Source organism: Coturnix japonica, chromosome 5 (genome assembly GCF_054131305.1).
Source record: "Coturnix japonica strain WE chromosome 5, WE-NBRP24, whole genome shotgun sequence".
Taxonomy (NCBI): Eukaryota; Metazoa; Chordata; class Aves; order Galliformes; family Phasianidae; genus Coturnix; species Coturnix japonica.
The window spans coordinates 55,272,827-55,297,718 of NC_140667.1; the positions used below are offsets into that span (position 1 = coordinate 55,272,827).

At 49.6% G+C, this 24,892-nt stretch overlaps 2 protein-coding genes across 7 annotated transcripts; one reads left to right on the plus strand and one right to left on the minus strand.

Moving 5' to 3' along the window:
• Window positions 1-199: 199 nt before the first annotated feature.
• On the minus strand, window positions 200-13,774 carry ERO1A (endoplasmic reticulum oxidoreductase 1 alpha). 6 transcript variants are annotated; one of them, XR_014946869.1, is made up of 16 exons: window positions 12,733-12,991; window positions 10,367-10,486; window positions 9,310-9,393; window positions 8,160-8,198; window positions 7,786-7,862; window positions 7,625-7,698; window positions 7,082-7,202; window positions 6,409-6,446; window positions 5,869-5,880; window positions 5,023-5,049; window positions 4,749-4,841; window positions 3,619-3,954; window positions 2,899-2,968; window positions 1,812-1,898; window positions 1,191-1,324; window positions 200-563 (listed from the first exon to the last, which is right to left on the minus strand). XR_014946869.1 is itself a non-coding variant. In XM_085549785.1 (16 exons), exons 1-16 carry the CDS (start codon window positions 13,754-13,756, stop codon window positions 503-505), a joined length of 1,392 nt encoding a protein of 463 aa, XP_085405911.1. In that variant the 5' UTR covers window positions 13,757-13,774; the 3' UTR covers window positions 200-502. The 6 variants fall into 6 exon arrangements, 5 of the variants coding, with proteins under 5 accessions (XP_085405911.1, XP_085405909.1, XP_085405912.1 ...); XM_085549785.1 differs by lacking the exon at window positions 12,733-12,991 and adding an exon at window positions 13,649-13,774 and having other exon boundaries at window positions 3,708-3,954; XM_085549783.1 differs by having other exon boundaries at window positions 3,708-3,954; window positions 12,733-12,986.
• Window positions 13,775-14,056: 282 nt separating this feature from the next.
• Window positions 14,057-24,753, plus strand: PSMC6 (proteasome 26S subunit, ATPase 6). Its single transcript, XM_015865936.3, has 14 exons — window positions 14,057-14,200; window positions 14,720-14,799; window positions 15,164-15,203; window positions 15,390-15,442; window positions 18,534-18,601; window positions 19,023-19,137; window positions 20,552-20,639; window positions 20,759-20,820; window positions 20,909-21,032; window positions 21,361-21,422; window positions 22,419-22,539; window positions 22,621-22,701; window positions 23,966-24,037; window positions 24,308-24,753. The coding sequence occupies exons 1-14, from the start codon at window positions 14,074-14,076 to the stop codon at window positions 24,424-24,426; spliced, it is 1,212 nt and encodes a 403-aa protein (XP_015721422.1). The 5' UTR covers window positions 14,057-14,073; the 3' UTR covers window positions 24,427-24,753.
• The last annotated feature ends 139 nt before the right edge of the window (window positions 24,754-24,892 follow it).

Below are 24,892 nucleotides of genomic sequence, written 5' to 3' on the forward strand. Positions count from 1 at the left end.
CTCTCAGCCCAAGGAGGCTGTGGATGCCCCATCCCTGCAGGCATTCAAGGCCAGGCTGGATGTGGCTCTGGGCAGCCTGGGCTGCTGGTTGGTGACCCTGCACACAGCAGGGGGTTGGAGCTGGGTGAGCACTGTGGGCCTTTGCAACCCAGGCCGTTGTAGGATGCTGCTGAGGGTCAGCATGGAGTCAGGGAACAGATGGAGGAATCTTCCCCAGCTTTATTCAGGCTCTACCTTCAGCTCTGAAGGTAAAGGCAGTGGTCTCACCCCTCCAACCAGTACAGCAGCATTTAAAGTAGTCATTCAGAATAATCTGTATAAAACAGCTTTACGTCCAGCCCTCGCTTTTATACAAAACAATAGAATTTGGTTTAGTACAAAATATTTGGCAGCAGGAGCTCGAGGTACCTGCAGTGCTCAGAGCACAGCGGGATTGAGGTGGCTGCCTGTTGCTGAAGGACCCAGGAAGGAGCAGGAAAACTTCAGTCCTTCTCTGCTGGATTCACCGCACGCTTCGTAAGATGTCCCTGAAGTTCTGCAGCTCTCTGACACTTGTTGAAATCCTGCGGGCAACAAAAGCATTACAGCCACGTCTGCACCACGGGCAGTAAAGCAGGAAGGGCAGCGCGATCAAGGGGAGCTTCAAGCAGCTCTGGGGGAAAGAATTTAGCAATTCAGCTCAATTAGGTTTTGGATACAGCTGGGCTCTTTTTAAAGCACACACACGTGAGGTTCTGATACTGAGGAATAGCACGGAGCAGAGCTCAGCTGCAATCAGACAAAGCCATTCACTGGAGGTCAAGATCAGACCATAACGGTACCAGCCGTGCAGGCGGCTGCGTCTCCTTGCAGGAGGAGCTGGTTTCTTTCTTAGGCCTTTTTCAATCGTGCCCCTCATTTCCTCACTCAGCGCAATCTGGCCCCAGAGCATCAGGAAAGGTGCAGGAGAGCGTTTCTTAAGAGACACAGAGCTCTGTGTGTTAATCCAGCATTTCCTCCAGTCCCTTACAAAAATACAGCATATAAAAGCATTGCTTTAAATAGTTCCACACCAACTTCCTTTGGCATCTGAGGGCTTCTTTGTAAGAAAGCACGACCAGAACAGAAGTTAAGACCAATGCTGCCAGTGAATGTGAAATGATGAAGCTGAAGAGGGGTGTAAGGCAGCAGCACGTGGGTCCCACACTGACCTTCCAAAGGCATTGATCAGAGCCACGATTTCTTGTCTCGTCAGCTGGAATCCATAGGAAGGGCCACTCTCAGGAATCTTTTCTATCAGGTTTTCAGAGAAGAGGATCTTCATTGCCGTGCCCAGGCCTTGTGTCTGCGTGGGACAAAGGAGAGCATTTCATACCAGAGCCTGGCTTCCCTTCCCTTCTTCATCTTTGCAAAGGTTCCCAGTGACATCAACTTAACAGGGCGAGACTCGTCCGTCACGTCACACAGCGAGGAGAAGGAAGCAGGACAGAGCCAGGACGTTCTGTTTATCTGGCATTATTTAGACAGCAGAGCTGCCCAGCAGAGGCTTCCTGCCCATGTCCAACCACACACAGACAAGCACAGCCCTGGCTGAGCCCTGGCCCCACAGCACCTCAGCCCCTCTTTTCTCCGGCTCTGTGCCCCTGGAGGTGCAGCTGCAGGAGGTTCCCCCACTTTTCCACTGCAGCTGCTGGCAGCCCTAGAGAGCAGGGACCCTCACACAGCTCATCCACACCCAGCTGTACCTGGGAGCTGACACATCTCTGAGCTGCCTCTGTGCTCTGCCAGATGAGCTGCTCCCCATCGTGCCCCCCTGTGCTGACAGAGCTCACCTGCAGCTTCCCCCACAGGCGACACTTGAAGCAGCCAACGCAGTCCATGATCTTAGAAATGTTCTTGAAGTGTAGCCTGACTTCCTCCTGAGGGAAAAGAGATGAAAACTGATCACGGTTATGCACTAACCAGCTCTTCTTCCATGTATTCATCCAAATCCAACCGTGTTCATTCTGTTCAGGCTAAATTCCATGGGACTGAGTTGGTGAAACGGATCCTGTAGCAGATCCTCAGCACCAACCAGACTTGGGGGTCCTGGTGGGTGAGAAGGTGGATATGAGCCAGCAGTGTGTGCCTGCAGCCCAGAAGGCCAACTGAGTGCTGGGCTGCATTAAAGAAGGGGTGGCCAGCAGGGATGGGGAGGGGATGGTGCCCTTCTGCTCTGCCCTCATCACACCCCATCTGCAGTGCTGCGTCCAGGCCTGGGGCCCTCAGCACAGAAAGGACATGGAGCTGTTGGAGCAGGTCCTGAGGAGCCACTAAGATGGTCAGAGTGCTGGAGCAGCTCTGCTATGAGGGAAGGCTGAGGGAACTGGGATTGTTCAGCTTGGAGAAGAGAAGGCTGCAGGGAGACCTCATTGTGGGCATCCAGTACATGAAGGGAGCCTTTAAACAGGAGGGGAATGGCTGTTTGTGAGGGTGGCAGTGATAGGACAAGGGAGAATGGTTTGAAACTGAGACAGGGGAGGTTGAGGTTGGATCTTAGGAGGAAGTTTTTCCCCCAGAGGGTGGTGACGCACTGGAACAGGTTGCCCAAGGAGGCTGTGGATGCCCCATCCCTGCAGGCATTCAAGGCCAGGCTGGATGTGGCTCTGGGCAGCCTGGGCTGCTGGTTGGTGACCCTGCACACAGCAGGGGGTTGGGACTGGATGAGCACTGTGGGCCTTTGCAACCCAGGACATTCTGGGATTAAAGTACAGCCCACAACGTGCAGCTTCCCAAACCATCCCCAAACCAGAATGAATTGGGAATATCCGATCCAGTTCCTTGAACCTATTGGGTCCCTTTCAGACACAGCATTACTCCAGACACATCCAAAACACTCCATGGGTACAAAGTATCCCCTGGGAAGGGCTGGGCAGTTACCTTTAGTTTAGCAGCTTCCTTTTTATTCCCTGCAAAGAAGGAGTTTTCATCAAAATGCAGCGGAAAAGACCTGAAACGGAACAAAAAGTTTTTATCTCCCTGCAGTTTGTTTGTGTGACTTAATCCAGGATCACTGAGTACTTGGTTAGGTATGAGAGCAGAGCTGGCAGGTGTTAAAATACACCTGGAGACATTCCGTGTCTGACTGCAAGCTGCTTATCAGATCTCTCGGAGCCTTTCGATCTTAGGCTGCCTCTCACCTTGGAGACATCCTCAGCAATTGCTCTGTGGTTTCCAAGCAATTGTAGCCTGTCTCCTGACAGACGTAAGCAGTGAAGGCATGGGAGAGTGAGGAGAGACACTCAAACACCCGTCACGTCACAGACACCCATTGCCATCTGGTTCTGGTACCGTCCACCCCTCACGCTCCCAATGCTGCCCATCAGCCCAAGCCTCCGTTATGTGCATGGCTGGGGTTTTTTCTAGCCAAAAACACGACAGCAGGGCTGGCATTTCACAGATGACTCAGCCAGGTGCCAATTTCAGGACCGATGTGTAGGAGGTTATTCGATTCAACTCGGCTACATCAAAAAGGCAGCCAAGGCTATTAAACCGTGGGCTTAATTACCCTGTTTTGCAATTTGAATGCAGATCCCAAGGAACTCCCAGCAATGCTACTACATCATGCTGTCCCACTCCAAGAAGGAACCCAGAACCTGCCTTTCTAGGAGCTTTAAGTGAAAGGTTAGGCACGCTCAGAGATGCCAAGGTTGAAAGAGCCATTCTCCCCAGGTACCGAACGTAATTACTTGGCCAGATGGAGAACTTCCAGCAGCAGGTTCTTGATGTCTGCATCGTGACTCTGATTCCCAGTGTACAGCTGGAAACCGGGGCGCTCAAAGAAGGGCAGCACTTTGGATAGAGCCCGCAGCTCAATCAGGTAGAGAAAATACAGGTTCTTCAGTCTTCTGGGGCCTTCCCCCTTGGTGATGACCTCATCAAACCTCTGCTGGAACTCTGTAACATTGGGGCCCCATTTCTTCTCTGACCACGTATCTGAGAGCACAGAAACAAAGCCGTGAGGTGGACAGGTATAGTTCACTTCCTCCCAACGTCCCAAGCTAAATGGTGAAATGCATCTCTACACAAAGAGATCCAGGCTTTTAACAGCCATAGCCCTTCCACCAACCCCAACCATTCCAAGCTGTCTCCTGTGGCTGAGGTCCATGTTATTCATGCAGCGTGGGGCACTGAGGTGTGCGTGGCTTCCTGAAGGAAGCTATGGTAGTTTAGAGTGATATCTGTACACCAAGATTTATTCCACTACAGCACTGACCTTGGACACGTGGGACAAGCAAATCATGCTCTCACATCACCCTGTACTTCCAAGCCCAGGGTTGAAACTGAGATTTGTCAGATGGCTGCTTGTGGACAAAGGGATGCAAAGAAAGAGGGAACGGCACATGGAAATAGCTCGAGGGTCTTGGAGGAGCCCAGCCAAGCGTTTCTCAGTCTGGATGAAATCACTGCCAAACTGACTGCCCTAAACACAGGCCAGGGACAGATATGCAATTAGAAACACTCTCCAAAATAACCTTGGAGGAAGAATAAAAGGCACACGTGCTGGAAGTCTTGGTGCAGGGCACAGCCCGACCATTTGCAGACCCAAAGGTGTGCAGTGAGTGCAGTCCTGATTCTGTTACACAACCCATGAGTGGAGGGAGGGAGAGACAATAAGAGCACAGAAGCCAGGCCTGAGCCCTGCAGAGATGGGCTGCACTAGCATTTAGCTGAGCCACAGACGCGAAGGTTGGGCCAATTAAAGAGCTGATGCAGGAGGTGGCAGTTACCTTGTAAGAGGTACCTGGCGCTCAGGTGAATGTTGATGCTTGCATGGAGCCCAGAGATAAGCCTGTAGAAAGCTCGTTTCTCTATGCAGACACCTGGAGAAAAATAAATAAATAAAGGAAAAACAACAAGAAGCATTTTAAGATACTGAAAGCATATGTTGAATTGTTCTCTCCTGACTGTCAGGCAGATCTCAGCCAATCCCAGAGCAGCAAGCAGCCCCCACCCACTCCACAGCCCTTCTGCATTCACCCCAAGAAAAGAGAAAAGGATTACCTGTCAGCCACTTGTAAAACGTCTGCCCTGGAAACAGAAGGAAAAGGAGCACATGAGTCTGAGGTGCCTCACAGCAGCAGGAAGGCTCCTCCACACCACAGTGTTCCTAAAATACTTGTCTGTACTTTGAAACATGTGTCAGGGGACAACAGGATGATGCACCAACATGACAGGGCTGGACCCTGGAACTGCATCACTGGGACAGGTTGAGGCTGTGGATGCCCCATCCCTGCAGGCATTCAAGGCCAGGCTGGATGTGGCTCTGGGCAGCCTGGGCTGCTGGTTGGTGACCCTGCACACAGCAGGGGGTTGGGGCTGGATGAGCACTGTGGGCCTTTGCAACCCAGGCCATGCTGTGATTCTATGACACCCCCCCCACCTCTGCTGCTCCCATGTCCAAAAACCTGACACCACCCTTGAGGCCACACCCAGAGCAATTCTGCTCACTCCATTTGCAGAAGCAAGGATAGAGGTGGTAGGAGAGCTAACACAGCTTTCCTCCCCACTCTTCTGCCTGCCTGATGTCTCTGTTAAGACACTGTGGTGGCGGCAGACAGACATAATGCATGGGACCTTCCCACCCACCTCAGCAAGAGCTGGCAGGGGGCAAAAGCACTGCGTGATGCTGTGACTTACAGGGAAACAAAGGCCACAGATTGCTCTTCTTTACTGCTAAGTGTGAGGAGGGGGTATTTTTATTAGAAAGAAACAGAACAAATGTGTACAATGACACAAGGCAGTGTTTCACACTGACCCCCGCTATGCCATGAATCCTGAAGCCTCCCAGTACTTGTGTTATTAACACAAGGACCTGTTTGTGGCATGGGTAGAAACAGCAGCACTCACCTCCATCGTCTCCTGATGAGTGAAAGGCACGAGAGGTGGGGGGAGAGAAAAACAAAGGAGATAATTACACACAACCAAAGCTAAACTCCAAGGCACAAACATGAACACTGCTCTGCTAACCTGCTCTGACAAAGGATGAGCCTTCCCAAGGAGGTTCATACATTTTCCAAACATAAAACATGATCTCAATACCTGCAGCAGCAAAGTACCTGGTGAGCGATGCTCCCACATGACCTGACCCACACAGCAGGGAGCTGTATTTGCAGAGGAAGTAAAACTACACAGTTAAAGACTGGGAAACAGGAAATGCAACTGCCTCCTGTATGACCCCCGACAAGATACTCAGAGGCCTCATCTCTGCTTCCTGCAGCCCACCAGCCTTTTGCATCAAGGCAGGCATCAGGTCTGGCCCTGTTCTCACGTCCCGTTCAAGACCTATAACAGCTCTCACTCAGCAGAAGTAGCTCGTGCTGCATTTGCTGCTGTTGTAGCCCTGAACAATATGCTACCAAACCACTCAGCAAGATGAACATGACTCACCTCCACCGGATGCCAAAGGTCTTTTCACATTCTGAGGCCTAAGAGGGAAAAAAACAATAATTCATTTAGATAAGTAAATATGTGACTGTCTCCTTGTGGTGCAGAAACAACAGTGGAAGAAATTACTTTTCTGTAGCCAAACAGCCCAGGAAGATCTAAGAGGTCCTCCTGCTCCAAGAGAAAAAGGGAAAAGGGAGATCAGGTTTTCTCTTTTTTCCTTCCTTCTTTGTAAAAAAAACAGCTAGGGGAAATTCAAGTGCCTCAAGGAGTGCTTGTGGACATTATCGCATGGCCCTGGTGCAACACGATGCTGTAGTGTGCAGAGAGGACAGCACTGGAAAGGTAACAGCAGGCAAGACTATGGATCAGTGTCCACCAGCACAGCCCCAGGGGCAGAGCTCAGCAGAGATCCAACAGGCAAAGACTGGGGAGGGAGCTCACCTCCTGGTATGAGACCAGGGAGAACCTTGTGCTGCAGAGCTGTGGCAGGAGGAGCAGCCTGGGGCAGCCATAGGGCTCATCCCCTGCTCCCACAGCCTGCGCTGTGCCAGCACTGCAGCAAAGACTGGAAGATGGGGATTAATGGAGCAGTTGTAGCACATGCAGCCCCTCTACAAAAGTCATGGTTCACAGTGACTAAAGGTTTGTGGCACCCGCGTCCTGAAGCACCTACTTGAAGCAGTTTTCTTCATAAATACTGTTCCATATCTTCCAGGCATCTGGTCCTCTGTAGCCAGTATAGCGCTCAGGATTCAGGAGTAAATCCACATACTCTGCGTCGGGAGAATGGATGTCTGTGCAACACAATGCTGGGTCAGTGACAACAGCTTCCAAAGGACAATGACTTCTTCCAGAGCCAATCCACACACCCCTGTGCATACTGAACCACCCTCCAATTAGGCAGGTGCATGGTGTTTCCAGCACACTGCCCCACTGCAGCAGCTCTCTGGCACTCTGAGCTATCACAGTGCAAGGCCGCAAATGGCAAAGCCAACTCTGAGCGTGCTCAGCCAAGTCACTAACTTGCTGAGCTCTGCAAGACCCCAACCAGCAGTGAAGCTCTTGATTACTTTCAAAACGCTGAGGGTAGGGGATGGGGAGGGAGAAGAAATGACATATATGCTTTAGGCCTACTGCAATAATGCACATCAGCCTCAAAGCTCCACAGAGAGCTTGAACTGCTTAAGACTTTGTCAGATCAAACAGGTCACTATACCATCAGCTTCACAGAAGCTGTCTGAAGAGTCATCGTGCCACGTCCACTGCAGCATCGCCTGCTGGGTTTCCTTGCTGCAAAGAAAGGCCAAAGAGCATCAGACGGAGCATTTATTCTGAGGTTCCTTCAAGACAAGCAAGAGCTGTGGGAAGAAGTCATACCTCAGCGACTCATCCACAGCCCCCAGTCTGTTGGCTTCTTCACATTCTTCAGCGCGGCTGTTGGCTTCCTCTGAATACTGCATCGGGAAGCAAAGCAAAGATTAAAGCACGGGCTTTCTGATGTTATAATCTGGCCTTCACTGCACATACAGTTTAAGCATGAGAAATGCTTCTACAGTTCAGCCCAGTTGATATTTTCATCAGTGTCTGCAAATATCCCCAGCTGCAGGGATTGCTGCAGGGACGCAGGGCAGGCCGTGACACACAGTGCTTTACCTGGACTCGGGGAAGCCTCCAAGAAGGCTTTTATCACTTACAGTGACTCAAAGTCAGTCCTACAAGCAGCACCACTTTGCACATGCAGACAAACCTACCTTGTAACCTGCAGATCTGATTCCATCAGGGACTTCATCCTGAAAGACAAAGTTGGGCACGTGCTACACGTGGAGCTGACAGAGCCTGTCAGTCACATGTTTGAAAAAGATTAGGAAGGTAACTGCAGCTCCTGGAGCTTACACGGAACCAAAGCCCCCAGCTTAGCTTACACCATCTCTAATTACCGGCTCCTCCACAGACTGAAGTTAAGCAATATTCCTGGTGTTCTATTTTGATTTTTCACAAGACTCTCCTCCCCAGCAGTCAGCAGCATTGCACAGTGCTCCACCAGGCTGTGCCCTGCCCACCAAGCACAAGGTAGAAGATGCTGACCCAGACTTCAGAGGAGCTGCTGGCTGCCATCCCACCTCCAGGTGATGCTGGCAAAAGCCCAGCTGCCTCTTTGCAGCTATTGCAGCTCCCAGCCCTGATCTCTGTCATCCTGAAGCCTCCCACAGCAGCTGTACAGCTGTCTGGAGTCACCACTGAAGGAGCTGTTGGAAGGGTAGGGTAGTCCATGGGAGAGGGGAATGGAGGTAAATGTAATATACAGATCTGAATTTGCATAAGGAGTGATGTTCACACACACACACCCCCACTGCATTCTGTCTCTCTCTCTCCCCCTTTTTTTCAGACAGACACCTGCAGTCACCATGTTTTCTTCCAGCTCAGTGAACAAACTCCTTCTGTCCAGGATGCAAGGGCAAAGGTGTCTGCTTTTGTACTGGGAAACAGAGGGATCTGTTTTATGTATAGAGACTGCTGGAAAGGGCTTGGCTGAATTCATCAGACAAAACAGCAAACTGCCATGTAGCTCACAGGGGTGAACGTGTTGGCAATTAACACAGTACACAGCACTTTTAGCCCTAAAATCATTTTGCCAATGCCTCAAATAAAAGAGGGGCCAGGAGAAGTTTTTCCATTCATGGAAGGCTGGCTGTCAGAAGCCCAGCCTTTCTTTAACATATCAGAATGGAACATTTCAGCCTTTCTTTAGGGATCCCAGCTGTACTGTGCCTAAGGAAGCCTCCTTTGTAGCCGCAGCAGAACTGCTCAGCAGCCAGCACAGGAAGGCATTTACCTGCTTTTTACTCTGGGGCCGCAAAGGCCAAATAGAGAAAAGAGTGAAGTGAGTGATTCTCTACTTACAGATGGGCAGGGTTTTACAGCACAGTCTCTTATTCCACAGTGACTGTTGTCATTCCAGAACGGACACGGTTTCTTCAGGTTTACCTAAAAACAACACATTATCGTATTACATGTTTCTTCCATGCAGCCAAGCCAACCTTCCACATCACATCACAGCCTGCACCACTGTCTCACTGTAAGGCTGGCCTTGAATGCCTGCAGGGATGGGGCATCCACAGCCTCCTTGGGCAACCTGTTCCAGTGCGTCACCACCCTCTGGGGGAAAAACTTCCTCCTCAGATCCAACCTCAACCTCCCCTGTCTCAGTTTCAAACCATTCCCCCTCGTCCTATCACTGCCCACCCTCACAAACAGCCATTCCCCTCCTGTTTATACGCTCCCTTCAAGTACTGCAAGGCCACAATGAGGTCTTCTTGGAGCCTTCTCTTCTCCAAGCTAAAAAATCCCAGTTCCCTCAGCCTTTCCTCATAAGGAAAGAAGCTGAAAACATCTTAAACCCTTCTTACGGAAGAACATAGATTTTTTTTGTCTGCTGGATCAGGAAGCAGTCACTGTTCAGCACTTGCCTTGGCAGGTAGGGCTCTGGCCAGGACCCAACACACCCAAACAAACCCGGTTAGTCACACAGATACAATCTCACTGAACAGCAGTAGATGTCATGTAACAGTGATGGCTCGCCATAACAGCAATCACTTCATCTGACTGTCTGACAACTAAACCAGGCTTTCCTCTTTGTCAGGAAGGCATTAAGAGTATCCTCCTTATGCAATTTGGATTCCCCATCATCAGCTCTTTTGAGCCCTAATTCAACAAACTGTTCTACTGCTTCAGTTCCTCTAAGGGAACAATGTGTAAGAAAACACCTTTAACAGAGAGGCTGAGGATGCTCCACTTCTAGAGGCATCCAAGGCCAGGCTGGATGGGATCCTGTGCAGCCTGGCTGCAATGGGGGCATCTGATTTTAAGAGATCAGCAATAACTTCCAAGGGACAAAGAAAAGAAAAGCATAGCAAATTACTGAGAAATATTTATGTTATTTCTTGTATGGGATACTTACTTTGTAGTATCTAAAATAGTCACTTTCCAGGAGTTGATTCAGCCTAGGAAACAGCTTGTAGTTGTTGAAGGCATCGATGGTTTCTACATCACAGGTGCAGTCGTCTAAATGGCCAGTGACCTGTTGGTACAGAACATTGGGAGCACAAACAAGTTGGTCAGCACTGCTCCACAGCACACACAGCACAACTCAGGATTTTCTTCCCTTTTACCACCAACCACTGCCTTAAATCTGACCCAACAAAACAGTGCTGGCTTAGAGGGCACAGCGGGGATGGGCTGGCAGTTGGACTTGATGAAGGCAAGTAACTTTTATTGATAGGACAAGGGAAAATGGTTTGAAACTGAGACATGGGAGGTTTAGGTTGGATCTTAGGAGGAAGTTTTTCAGCCAGAGGGTGGTGACGCACTGGAACAGGTTGCCCAAGGAGGCTGTGGATGCCCCATCCCTGCAGGCATTCAAGGCCAGGCTGGATGTGGCTCTGGGCAGCCTGGGCTGCTGGTTGGTGACCCTGCACACAGCAGGGGGTTGGAGCTGGATGAGCACTGTGGGCCTTTGCAACCCAGGCCATACTGTGATTCTAGGATAAAACACATTTTTCCCCTAACACACATAGGTATCTTAAGAGCTTACTGATGCCAGAGCAATAGGCATCAGGCAGACACTGCCATCTCTTCAGAGAGCAGAGATAACACACATACAGCTGGACAGGTCACAGATGCTTTTATCAGGACCAAACCCAGCAAACACAGCAGTCCAGGCTCTTGTTTGACACCAAATGTCACTCCGGGCAGCATGGCACACAGCAAAGTGCTGCCATCTGCATAGGGTCTAATTAAGCAGCAATAATGCCACCAAAGGTTACAGCATTAACTGAAGTCCTTGCTGTTAACTGACTGTGCTGGAGCCATTTGTTTGATTGGATCAGAACCACAGTGACTGCAGCAGCTTTTCCCTGTGCCCCTGGCAGCCATTTGGCAAGGAAACATCTGTTGCAGATGCGCTGCAGGAAGCCAATGCTCCTTGCATCATCCTGAACAGCTCACGCTGTGTGTAAGCCCTGCAGGAAGAACCAAAGCAACACACATTCAGCTATGGCTTTGTGACACGTAGCTTACTGCCTGGGTGAGAAGATACAAGCAGGAGGAGGGCTGCTGCTTCCCAGCCCCACCATGAGCACTTGGGGAAATCACTTGGGGAAATCACCGTGCCCACAAAGCAAACATTGCACTCATTCTCTCTCAATTGGGATTTTCCTGCATGCTGAAGCAGCAATACAACACTTGGCAGCTGCCGTCCACCAGCACTCGATCAGCGCAGGGGTTTAACGTCAAGGTGGTCATTTCAAATGGGTACTGTTGATTTATGAAGCGAATGTAGGATGTTCACAGTGAGAAATTCCCTCGCTGCCTCTGTCCCAGAAGCTCAGCAGGCCCTGGCAGCAGCCAGCACCAAGCAGCATTGCCCCCACATAGGCCACAACACTTCAAGCCCCAAGGAAAAGCCTCGAAGGAAGAGTGCCCTTTGTAATTAGGGCAGGATCAATTAGTGTGCGTGGGGAAAAGAGGAAGAGCCACATGAGGAGCTGAAATGCAAAGCCTGATGCATATCCGGAGAGTCCTCAGGGCACTCAGAGGCACACATCAGTCTGCCCTGAAGCACAGCCATCACCCTGCAGCAGCATTGCTCCGTGCCAGCCTTCCAAGAAGGAAGGCAATGAGTGCTCACAGAAAGGAGAGGGGAAGAAATAACAGCCTGGGTTGGACACACGGCACCTTAAAGGAACGTGTGGGTTCCCCTTGGGCAGAAGGAACCTATGTTCAAGCCCAGGGTGGGACACAGGGCTGAGGAAACAAAGCCTTTCATTGAAGGCACTGATACTTTAGACTGAGCCACGCTGATTTACGTGGGTGTGAAGGGAAATGCAGTGAGCCGCAGCGCCCTTTGCTGCTCTAGAAATGACCTTCACAAACACCCATAGAACCTTCAGCTGGCACTGCCTGGAGCTGTGGTGCCCCATGGCTGGAGGTCCCCAACACCCGTGTCTTCAGCCTGCAAGAATTCAAGCGGTTCTTTCAGATGAAGCACAACATCAGCAGGTCCCACACGTGTGCCATGTGCTTCCTGGCACCTGAATCACTGAGCTCAGCAGCAGCGATGGGTTCTGCTCCACCCAGGCGGGGTGCGGGAGCCCAACATGGCATGGGACAGGCAGGGCAGGGCCTGCACAGCACAGAGAGATGCAACGGAGCCGCCGGGACAGACGCACACCCCAATGGCTCCAGCTGCTGAGCAAGCAGCCAGGGAGCTGCTGTGCTGGCTCTATGCAATGCCACAGCACTGATGCATCCTCCATGGGTGCGTACCACGGGTTGGAACATCACCACGCGTGGACTCGGCATCGTCCTTAGGTTTGGCCTTTGCTTCATTCTCCTTTGTCTCCATCCCAGGCTGCACCAGCGAGCTTCATCTCTTCCCAGTTCACTCAGCATCACACAGTGCTCCTGGGCAGTGGATTTAGGGCTTTCTTTTCTCCTGACCTGTACACCACCACTTATTGAACAGCTAGGCAGGAAAAAGGGCAAACTCCTTTCTGCACCTCCCACCTACGGCTAGAACAGAGCATGGGAATACTACAGTGGGTTTGCATCAACTCCAAGCAGCTCCTAGAAGAGAATCTGCAGCTCCAGCTTCATGCAGAGGGTGGTGACGCACTGAACAGGTTGCCCAAGGAGGCTGTGGATGCCCCATCCCTGCAGGCATTCAAGGCCAGGCTGGATGTGGCTCTGGGCAGCCTGGGCTGCTGGTTACTGACCCATAACAGCAGCGCTTTGAGCAGCGAGGGCTGCTCGTATCACAGCGCTCCTGACTCAGCCTGACGAGGCAACACCTCAGCAGGGAATGCACAGCGATAAAGCATTGCCCAGCGCACCGTGCAGCCCCTATCAGCCCTTATCAGCCCTTATCAGCACAGCTTTTAGCTGCCGCTTCCATCGCGAGCCGCCCACAAGGTAAAGCTACAGCCAAGCGCTCGGCTGCGCGTTTTCTTTCCCCACTCCCGACTTGTGATTCACGTTCCAGCACTGAGTGTAACGCAGCCGCTTCCTGGAAGGAGAGTGACCACGGAGCGATGTGTCCGGCAGTGCGAAGTGAAGCGAGCGGCAACGCACGGCCCGGCACGGAACACTGCGACCGCTGGAAGGGAAACCCGGCTGGGGCTGCCCCACACAACGAGTGGTGCCCCACAAAACGGGGTCTGTCCCCCCACCCCCCGCATCCCACCTTGCAGAAGCACCGTCTCTCGGCCGATCCCTGCTCCCCGCGGTGCAGTGCAGGCAGCAGCAGGGCGGCGAATCCCAACGCCCGCAGCATCGCTCCGCCCGCCGCCATCGCAGCCGCCGCCGCCGGAATGATCCGCGCCGCCCCGCTCCGCTCCGCCCCGTTCCGGCCCGGGGGTGCGGCCGGCAGTGCCCGCAGCCCGGCATGGGGCCGCCCTCAGCCGCGGGTGTCGGTGTGACGGCGCTCAGCGCTGCCCGCACCGCCATAAACCGTGGAAAACAGGAGGCGTTACTTTCGGAGCGACCCTCCCCTCACAGAGCCGCCCCGCTGCCTTGCGCTGCCCCTCCGTGCCGCCAGGGGGCGCTGTCTCTCGCCGCTGGTGCCGGAGGGGCGGTCGTGGCGGCGGCGCGGGGCGGCCCCAGGCGGCCATGGCCCTTCCCGGCATTCCCTATGAGCGGCGGCTGCTCATCATGGCGGACCCGAGAGACAAGGCGCTGCAGGATTACCGCAAGAAGCTGCTGGAGCACAAGGAGATCGACGGGCGCCTCAAGGAGCGTGAGTGGCGGCCCCGGCCCACACGCCGTGCGGTGTCTGACGGCTCCGAGCCGAGCCGTGGGGCCGCCGCGTCGGGCCGCGTCCAGCGCTTCGTCATGGGCCCGGCTCGGCACGGCCGGCAGCGGCCGCAGTGAGGGGGGAGGGAGGGGCTGGGAATGAGGGCAGAGAGATGGGAACGGGAGGACGGGGATGGGCGGGGGAGAGAGAGAGAGAGAGAGAGAGAGAAGGGGTTGTGTGCTCACAGCACTGCGGGGCTGTGGGTGACACAGCACTGGAGCTGCCCGCGGCTCATGATGGGGCCTTGGGCAGCCTGAGCTGGGGGAGCTGTCCCTGCCCTCCAGCTGGGTGGTAGTTAAGGTTCCTTTCAACCCTCCTTCTGTGGCTCTGGTCACAAACTCACACTGAGATCCTGTAGTTGCTGAGCAGGAAGGTGACTTGGCATGTGTGCACGGCTTCCACCTGCTGCTTTCCTGCGTGTCTGGAAGTTACCAAAACCTGTGTTTGTCTTTATTTGTCCAGTAAGGGAGCAGCTGAAGGAGCTCACCAAGCAATATGAGAAGTCAGAAAATGATCTCAAGGCCTTGCAGAGCGTTGGGCAGGTATGTAAGAGGCAAAGTCATAACAGCTTATGGCTGTGGCTGCTGAGCTTGCCTGGAAGTAGCTGGAGCAACTTGCCCAGCAGTTGTTTAGTTCATTTGATTACAAAGCAAAAGTAAGAGGGAATAGTGCAGCAAACAGGAGGGAGGACCTTACCACCAGGAGCTGTCATACCATGCACATCAGGTTTTCTTTGGTTGTCCTGGCTAATAGAAATTGTTAAAAGAACTTAAAGATCTAAGTGAAACTTAAAGCAGGAGAATGAATTTCAAAGCCATCTTTAGAGCATACTTAAAGCTTGCTTTAAATGACCTTTGGCAAGGGTTAGTTAATCTGTAGGTTGATATTGTGTTTGTTCCTTTGCAGATCGTTGGTGAGGTGCTTAAACAGCTCACAGAAGAGAAATGTAAGTACACCAACCTGTTCTGAGGTTCTGTAAATAAGCTTTTGCAGTTGAAGTTCATCTAAAAGAATCAGAGCTTCAACGAGCTGAGTATTGGCAGGAAAACAGGATGTCCTGGGTAGTTCAGGGGTGTGATTTGGGGCTGTGAATCAAATTAACTTATTGTTTTCTGTGATGTTTTTTCTCTAGTCATCGTGAAGGCTACAAATGGACCAAGATACGTGGTTGGCTGTCGCCGTCAGGTACCTGATTTATGTGACTGTTCAGAAGGAGGTTGCTTTGGTCTTGATTATTAACATGGCTTTTCATAGGCTGAGTTCTGAACAGCATAAAGCATTTTCTTCTTTAAGTTGTATGTGCCTGTTTTATACAGGTGTCTGCTTGCTCTCTGCCTTTCTGTCTGGCAATAACATATCTTCTTAGTAAAGATAAAGTAATTCTAAGTGCTCCTGGAGCTTTGCATGTATTTATCCCTTTCACTTATTTGAAGCTCAGTATTTCTGCTGGATCTTAAACTCTGAAAAGAAATGTTCATACCTTCAAGCTGTGAAGAATCTGCCTTGCCATGCTGCAAACACAGAATATGACAGTAATGGTCCTCTGCTGTGCTTTACATCTAGTGAATATCTAACGTACTTGTATCTCTTTCTAATACTTTTTGTGCTCCATTTCAATAAGTAATTACAGTAGGCAGCACCCAGTGAACACTTTGAAAGTTTTGCCTTTAACTTAAAGCATCTTGGTGCTTCTAGTTTGCAGGACAACAGCACTTCATAGGTACACCATAAAAGCTGCCATAGTAATGTGGAACCTGGCTTACAAAACAACCCATCCTCTGATACAGCCAGAACCGGCTTAGAGGTGCTTTTTACTATCTGGTTTTGTACAGAAGGGTACAAAAGTGTAAGTGATGTGTTGCAGAGCTGCTGGTTGGTGAATTGAACAATGAATGCCACTCATTTACAGTAATTAGACACTACAGATCATGAGTTGTTTATGAAGCCTCATATTACTGAGGAACCACAGAACTCAGAGAAACTATTTGTCAACACAGAGTCATTCTGGGGAGTGAGAGTGAATCTTCAGTCCCATTTTGTTTGGCTCATCCCTGAGTTTCACGCATAGGAACAAAGAAGCACATGTATGAAAAATATGAGACTGTAAGGTATCCTCTGGATAGAATTATGACAGTGAGGAAGGATCACCAATCCTGAGGAGGCAGCAGCATTTTACATAGTTGTTTTAATGCATTAAATAAATGCAAGTACTTCTTAGTAGCTGTGACCTCTCTGTTCATCTTGAACTGTTTTGTGTGCTGTAGGGAGAAGGAACTGCAGCTGTGCTTTAACACCTCATGGTTGTAGCACATTCCCTTCTATAATGGAAGTAACCTTTTGGAAGGAAAACTGATCCTGCAGATCGTTCTGCTGAAAGAAAATGTTTGCAGAGGTCTCACAGTGCTCGGATTCTCTCTGAATTAAGGATACTTATGTCTCAGAAAAATGTTTTGTTTCTTCTCATGAACTGAAGCCTCATCATAGAAGCTGAATGTATGACTGAACCAGTCGTTTAGATGATTCATATGTAATGGACTGTAGGAGGAGTTGAGGTGACCAAGAAGTGGCAGACTGGGCAGCCTATTGTTGGAATGAACTAAATATTCTTCTGAGACAAGTCTCCTTAATTCCACTGAGACACGAGGTGGGTTTGATGTGTTAGTCTGGAGGTTCTTTGTTGCAGCAGAGAGACATGCTCAGGATTAGGCTGTAGCTGGATGAGTCTGACCTTGCAGCGTGTACTTAGCAGTTTATTCTTGTGCAAAAAGCACTCTTTGATCTTAAAAGATCTTTGATTTGATAGGAGAGACCAAAAAAGACTGTGAGAGGTGCCTTGATGTTTTGGCATTTTGAAAACTTTCAGGGAGTTTTAAGGAATAGCTTTTGATCCAGGCCCTCATGGCTGTGCTGTGCTGCTGAGGAAGGAGAGCCATAGGGTGTAAATGAAAACAGTATTACTTCCCTATCTGAAGTGTGCATTAGAGGGGGTTCAAGGTCAAGTGGTTTCTTTTTGTCTTCTCCCTGCAAAATAACTTAAATCTATTGGGCAGTGTGGAATCTGATACGACTTCAAGCTCCTACTTATTTCTTATGGTTAGGCAGCTGAAGAGAGGTCTTCTCAGTGACTCCACTCAGGGAGGAGTGACAGCTTGATCCTAAAGCTACCAGGGTAGCCCATGTGGGCATAAGACCTAAATCTCCCTGCAGGGGAGCTGGGAAGCTTGTAAACAGCTGTAGAAATCCCCATTGTTCAGGTGACGTGTTGGTAAAGCTCAGAATGAATAGGTTTTATATTCCTCAAACGTAGATTGAGCACCTCTTTAAAAACAAAGGGATGAAAACAGCAACAAGGTGATCCCCTTCAAGGGGGGGAATGAGACTGCTGTCCTGGATGAGGTTTCCCAGAAACAGGGTGAGAAATGCACGCGAGTGGTTTTAATCCCAGCAGAAATTAGCAGGGGATACTACAGAGTGCTGGGACAGGGCTGCTGATTTTTTTGCAGGCTTTATTTAAACTCTTACATGCGGAACAGGCAGTTGGGTAGGGCATCTGAGGTGTGAGTGATAGCAGGGAAACAGCAACGACTGGAGCAGCTGACTTTGAAGAGGTATAATTGTGTATGTAGAGATGAACAAAGGCTTGGAGAAAACAGGCCAGGAACATCTGTGCTCCCTTTCTGGCAGTTCAGAAATGAGGAAGCCATTGAGTAGATCGGTGACAAGTTCAGTCTCCAGTGAACAGGCTGTTCCTTGCATGCTTGAGGGGCTGCTTGCTTGTATTGCAGCAGCTGGTTCTGTCCTGTGTTGAGCAGAGGGGAGGATTAGACCTCGCTAATCCTTTCAGATTGACAGCAGTTTGAGACAAATTAGATGTACATATGAATATGAATCGTGGTCCGGAGAAGAGTTGTTATTTTCACAAGCAGTGGAAGTAAGTAAGTTAGCGACCTGCTGCTCAAGATCTCTTTCAACATCAGAAAATTCTTCCTGTTGTAGCTTTACTGGCATCCATTTGTGGCAGCTTGCAGGACTGTTGGTGTGGAGCAGCTCCTGGCTCACTTGTGGGTGCCTGTGAAATAGCTGGCCTGCTTTTCCACAGCTTCACCATTCCCAAAAATGGTGCTGAGCCACAAGTGGTGTTTACTAGAGCAGCTGCTTGGCATGGAGCGTAGCAGCCTTGTTTCTTCTTGTTTTATTGAGCACAATAAACATCGTGGCTAAAGCCAAACATTGTTCTGGTGTGTGGTTCTAACAGAAGTATCTTCTTTGTTACCAGCTTGACAAAAGTAAGCTGAAACCAGGGACAAGGGTTGCTCTGGATATGACCACTCTGACCATTATGAGGTAAGCTCCTGCTCTGTGGCTGTTACACTGCTTATGTAAAGGGGAAGAATACCTATGTGAACAGATGATGCAGAAATCTGAGTCATCAGTTCTGTCATATTTTGTGAAAGTTTTCAGTAAAGCAGTGCTGAATGATGGGTGCTTTGAGGGAAGTCTTGTGTGTTTGTTGAGAAAGGAGTTGCCTGGTCTTCTTGGGGGAAAAAGACTCAGTTCCAACTCAGCCTCTTCAGCACTTTTGTTGCTGTTTGCTTTAAAGCTTGTTAAAAGTTTGCTAGGTTTGGGGTTTGATCCGTTTCGGTTTTTTTCCCCCAGCAAATAACTTGTTTTGTTTTGAAGGTGAAGCAAGGAGAAGAAGTAATTCTTGCCCTTGGATTTATTGTAATAACTGTATAAACACCTGCTCCTGTGTGTTTTACCACAGATACTTGCCAAGAGAAGTGGATCCCCTGGTTTATAACATGTCTCATGAAGATCCAGGGGATGTTTCATACTCTGAGATTGGAGGCTTGTCAGAGCAAATCAGAGAGCTGAGAGAGGTATTCTGATGTGAACCATGCTAAAAAAAGCGGGGTGTGTTCTGAGCCAAGTTTTTCAGTGCAAAAATGTTATGTTTATGTGTGTAATAAGCTACAGTGAGACAGGCTGCTAGAGGACCCTATGAACTGAGTGCTTTAGATGTTCCATTAACCTGCACCATGCTTTCCCCCCTGTGTTAGAAGATAACTTCTGAGGTGTTTAAATGTTTTTCAGCTTTGTAACTGTGAACAGCAGTGTGATTCCAGGATGCTGGTGCATTCATAGTGAAGTAATCCTGTTAGTTCGGCCATCAGCATTGCAGGCTGTGCAGGGCTGCCCAGGAATGTGGGAGCTGGAAGACTCGTTGTTGTGAGCCAGCTGACTTTAACAGAGGCTGTGTGCTGTGTACACCTCACAGCAGCACGGAAGGGTTCTTCTGAGCAACCCTGACCAGTTCTCAAACTGTTTATAACACATCTCTAGTTACACAGGCTTGGATTGAAATTAAGAAAGTCTTTTAAAGGGAGTTTGAAGGATGCAGAACCATTGTGGGTAAGGGAGTAGTGAGGGCATAGTTAGGATTGGCAGCCAACACACTAATTTTACACATGAACTGCTGGAATTGCTCTCGCTTTTATGAGTGGCAAAGCGTGGTTCCAACAACAAGCATTAAGAGAAACAAGCGATTGCAGAATCGAAGTCTGACCAATGGGGGAGGGATTGTGGATTGATCAACTAGGTCAATTACACATCCTGTCAAATGATTTCTCATCCAAAATGTGCTGTGCAGAGAGCTAAAAATGCAGGTATCTGGAAAACAGGCTGGCAAGTGTCCATTGTCCTCCTGAGACTACTTCTCTGTTTTAAAACTGACACAGTCACCCCAGGCCTGGACATGATTTTGTCCAAGTCTGGAGCCCTCAGTAAAAGAAAGACAGGGAGCTGTTGGAGGGGGTCCAGAGGAGGCCACAGAGATGCTCAGAGGCTGCAGCATCTCCCCTACAAAGACAGGCTGAGGGAGCTGGGCTTGTTCAGCATGGAGAAGAGAAGGCTGCGGGGTGACCTCAGTGCAGCCTGCCAGGACCTAAAGGGAGCCTACAGACAGGAGGGGAGTCAACTCTTTGAGAGGGCAGATAACAGCAGGACAAGGGGAAATGGATTGAAGTTGAAGGAGGGAAGGTTTAGATTGGATGTCAGGGGTAAGTTCTTTACTGTGAGAGTGGTGAGGTGCTGGAACAGCTGCCCAGAGAGGCTGTGGATGCCTCGAACACCTCCAGGGATGGACAGGGCCAGGTTGGATGGGGCCCTGGGCAGCCTGGGCTGGTATTCAATGTGGAGGTTGGTGGCCCTGCCTGCAGTTTGGGGTTGGATCCTGAAGTCCCTTCCAACCCAGGTAATTTTGTGATTCTGATTGATTTATTTGTGTCTTCACAGGTAATAGAATTGCCACTTACAAACCCAGAATTGTTTCAGCGTGTGGGAATTATACCTCCAAAAGGCTGCCTGCTCTATGGCCCCCCTGGTGAGTAATTGGCTACCAACAGATCTTGCCCCTTGTTCCTGCTCACTGTGGTGGGGCAAGGCTTACAGGTGACACTCAGACTTGTTGAGTTAAATGCCATGTCTCTTGTCTCTGGCCAGGTACAGGGAAAACACTTTTGGCCAGAGCTGTTGCCAGCCAGCTTGACTGCAACTTTCTGAAGGTAGTGTAACCTTACTTCTTCACACACGTGCATGTAGGTGTGCTTAATCTGTACTGTCTTTTCACTCGTGCCTTACGTCTTCCAATAGGTGGTGTCAAGCTCCATAGTGGACAAGTACATTGGTGAGAGTGCTCGACTGATCAGAGAGATGTTCAATTATGCCAGAGATCATCAGCCATGTATCATTTTCATGGATGAGATCGATGCTATCGGTAAGGCTCACAGCCTGGATCATGGCTGGAGGCTCTTTTAATGTTGAGCACAGTTACCAAGCTGCTGTCTCTCTTGTGAGTAAATGTGTGTGTGCTGTGTTTTGAGAAGAAATGTAACAGGACAAAGAGGTCCTTCCACCTGGAGCTATTACAGCTAGCTTAGAACCAGAACTACTTGCACATGGCTTTGATTTTTTTCTGACTATAAGAAGCATGAGGCATTTAAGCAATTCTTCCCCAATCTCTGTCTCATTAAGAGGGATATGTAATTGTTTTACATAACATCACATGGAGGCAAAAGTAATGATTTGAGTTTGGTGTGCTGCAGGTGGCCGCCGTTTCTCTGAAGGAACCTCAGCTGACAGAGAAATTCAGAGGACTCTGATGGAGGTGAGTGCCCAAACTGGTTCCATTTCCTATAGCGAGTGTTAAATAAGACAGCTGTGAATTGCTGCACTGTGATCTGGCTGGGTAGGATGCTTACTGAGTTAATGTCTTAAGCTGAATTGATCAGGCAGCTGCATGTCCTGATAACTCAGCTGTGACTCTGACCTGGAGGTTAACTGAAAGAACCGTTTCAGTTGCTGTAATTGTTGAGGGAAGTTTTCTCTCCTTACTGTGGCTTGGCTTTGTGTACTGCATCATTCTTGACTGGGGGCCTTATCTTCCTTCAAGAGGAAAAGGAGGGCTTGTATCTTTTAATCCCAAGGCTGCTTACTTGATAGAATTTTATCACTTTTACAGTTAAGTTCTCAAACATAAGAGTAGTGTTAGTTCTTTGTTCCTATACTCAGTGCTCTGGTAAACCTGGCAGTGTGAAGAGAATCCCTAAAACCAATGACAATTGAGAGTTCTGGAGCTAGCAAGGAACTTGGTTGGCCCATGTTTGCAAACAGTTTGTCCAGTGCGAAAGAATGTATCAGCCTTACACAGAGAATTAAATCACTGCGATCAAAGAACAAGTACTTTGAATCTCCACAATGAGAAGCCTTTATATGTTGATTAGTATTCTAGAGGCTGTTCTCCAAATCTCATTTGAATGTCCTGGATTTAGTGCATTGCACTTGAAGTGTGTCAGCCAACCACTGGGTCCTTCGGTGCTTGCTCTGTTTCCACGGCCGTGTTGTTGTAGCCAAGTCTTTCACATTGGAGCTCTGCTTTGTTCCGTATCTTTTTCTCTGGACAAAGCATTTGCAGTGTCTCTTAAGTTCTTCTTTATTCCTTATAGAGTATGCAGGGAGCTGTGGCCTTGTCTTGGAAGGCTTGTAGAGTCTTTCTGGTTTGTCTGTACCACTTTTAATAACTCAGAGCAAGTTTGTATGCAGGAGTTCAGTGCAGTAGATCAAGACAGAAGGGCTTATTGAAATACAAACTTCTGTTTTCTAGCTGTTGAATCAGATGGATGGATTTGATACTCTGCACAGAGTTAAGATGATCATGGCTACTAACAGACCAGACACGCTGGACCCTGCACTCCTGCGGCCTGGAAGGCTGGATAGAAAGATCCGTGAGTTACAGTGGCCGAAGGGATGTTTGCTGTGTGTGAATTGTGCCTTGCTGCTTTTATTAACGCTGTGATTCTTCCCAGATATCGATCTGCCAAATGAACAAGCCAGATTAGATATTCTGAAGATTCATGCAGGTCCTATCACTAAACATGGGGAGATAGGTAAGTTGTGTAATTATTGATGCCCTGCCTGGATAGCCTACTTCAGCTTGTAAAAATGGGAAGAGTATGGCTGTAAACCAGAAAGCTGACATGATTCTCATCATGTTTCCTGTTATGCAAACAAGCAGCGTTTTCCTTAGCCAAAAAAATAAACATAATGAACGCCCCGCTCCCCTGCCCCCCCACACACACACACATACACACATACCCTGTTGCAGAGGTCTGAGAATCAGCAGCTTTAAAAGTCAGAGAACCTGAACTTTGGAGTTTAGAGATGACGTGACCTGAAACCGAGCTTGTCTTTGGCTGCTGGCGTAGAGGTTTCTCTAGAGCATGAGGGAGAACTGTCATAAACGTGGGGAGGTTCACCTGCTGGCTGGGTAGCTCTATGCTGACCAGCCTGTATTCTCACAGCTGAGCTTCACAGCCTTCCTCAAGCAAGCTGCAGCTGTGATCTGACTCGAGAACAATGTTGGCTGCCTTTTATTTCAGCGAGGCTCTGCAGACCTTGCCCGCTTATTTGCAGCCCCGTGCCACCCCCGCTCCGCCCCCGCCTCATTGCTGACACAAACTATTCATCAGCCAGGCAGCATGATCTGGATAGTGGAACTGATCTCGTTCACCATCTGGCTGCATAAACAGCTGCAGCTCAATAGAGGGTGGCTCAGGAGCGGGGATGAGCTGGGGGAGGGTGAGAGGGATGAGGGCTGCCTTTCTTAGCAGCTCTGTTGGCGTAAATGTGCATCAGGCTGTAGGCTAAGATAGAAGAGATGCTCCAATCATGAACCTGGGGTAATATACTCCAGGCCTGGTTCTCTGTATCTTTGGAGACTAGAAGTGCAGCAGGGTGGGATCGTTCCTTGATAGCATTGGGCATAGTGAGGTGTAAATGAGTTACTAGCTAAACTTTGAATGAGATGTGTGAGGGCAGTGGTGCTCTGCAGTGACTTCCTGGAACGAAGTCCAGAATGATCTCATCAGCAGAATGGGGTGTGCATGGCACTGAAAGCCTGTGATAAAGACCTGATTAGAGAATGACTTTCAGTGTGCAGCACTGAAGGCTCGACAGGCGGCATTTTGAAAACCTGTTACAGAAACCATAACCAGAGCTGCTGCTCTTGGTAAATGTGTGCTTAAAATATCAGGCCTTGTATCCCTGGGTGCCTTCATATCCGTTCTGTTGTTAGCTGGACATGCATTTCAGCCACATCCACGTGGAGAAATGTGAATGTCCTTCTGACTGACATCTGTGTTTTGTGCATAGATTATGAAGCGATTGTGAAGCTTTCTGACGGCTTTAATGGAGCAGACTTAAGAAACGTCTGTACTGAAGCAGGTACTCTCTTAATTTTGATGGGCTCGGTTGGTGGATGCTGCTCACTCAAACTGTTCCCCACTTGCTGCTGTGAGTGCATTAAAAGCAGGGAGCTGGGAGTGCTCTTCTGGCACTTGCTTTGTGTATCCCCTTCCTGAGGGCTGGCTCCATCCTCTTCCCAGAGGGTTTATTATATATCAAAGATAGGTGTACAAGCTTGTGCTGAGGGTGTGAGACAGACCCCTTCTGCTTTCATTTGAGCCCCATCTTACTGCCCAGTTATTCCCACAGGTATGTTTGCCATCCGTGCCGACCACGACTTTGTCGTTCAGGAGGACTTCATGAAGGCTGTTAGAAAAGTGGCCGATTCCAAGAAGCTGGAATCCAAGCTTGACTACAAACCCGTGTAATGAGCCGGGCCGTGTGTGATGGATCACGGGGCGTGCTGGGCTCACCTAAACAATGTACCTGTTGGTTCTCCTCATGGGTGTTTGTATAACGTGTATTCATTGGGTAATGCCAGTTGCAATGTGGGGCTGCAGGGATGTGCTCTGTGCAGTCCTGGGATACAGAACTCACTGCTGGTGGGTGTGGAGGTGTCTCATTGTCTTTGCAGTGTGGGTTTATAAGCGGCCTCAGTGGGTAAGCAGACTTCAAGTTCATTTCTTGGTTTATTTTTTAATATATATCAGTAAATTTCATCGAACAACGGAATAAAACTTGTTTAAATCATCTTATCCCGGTGTGCTTTCCTAGAACCACAGCATGGCCTGGGCTGCAAAGGCCCACAGTGCTCATCCAGCTCCAACCCCCTGCTGTGTGCAGGGTCACCAACCAGCAGCCCAGGCTGCCCAGAGCCACATCCAGCCTGGCCTT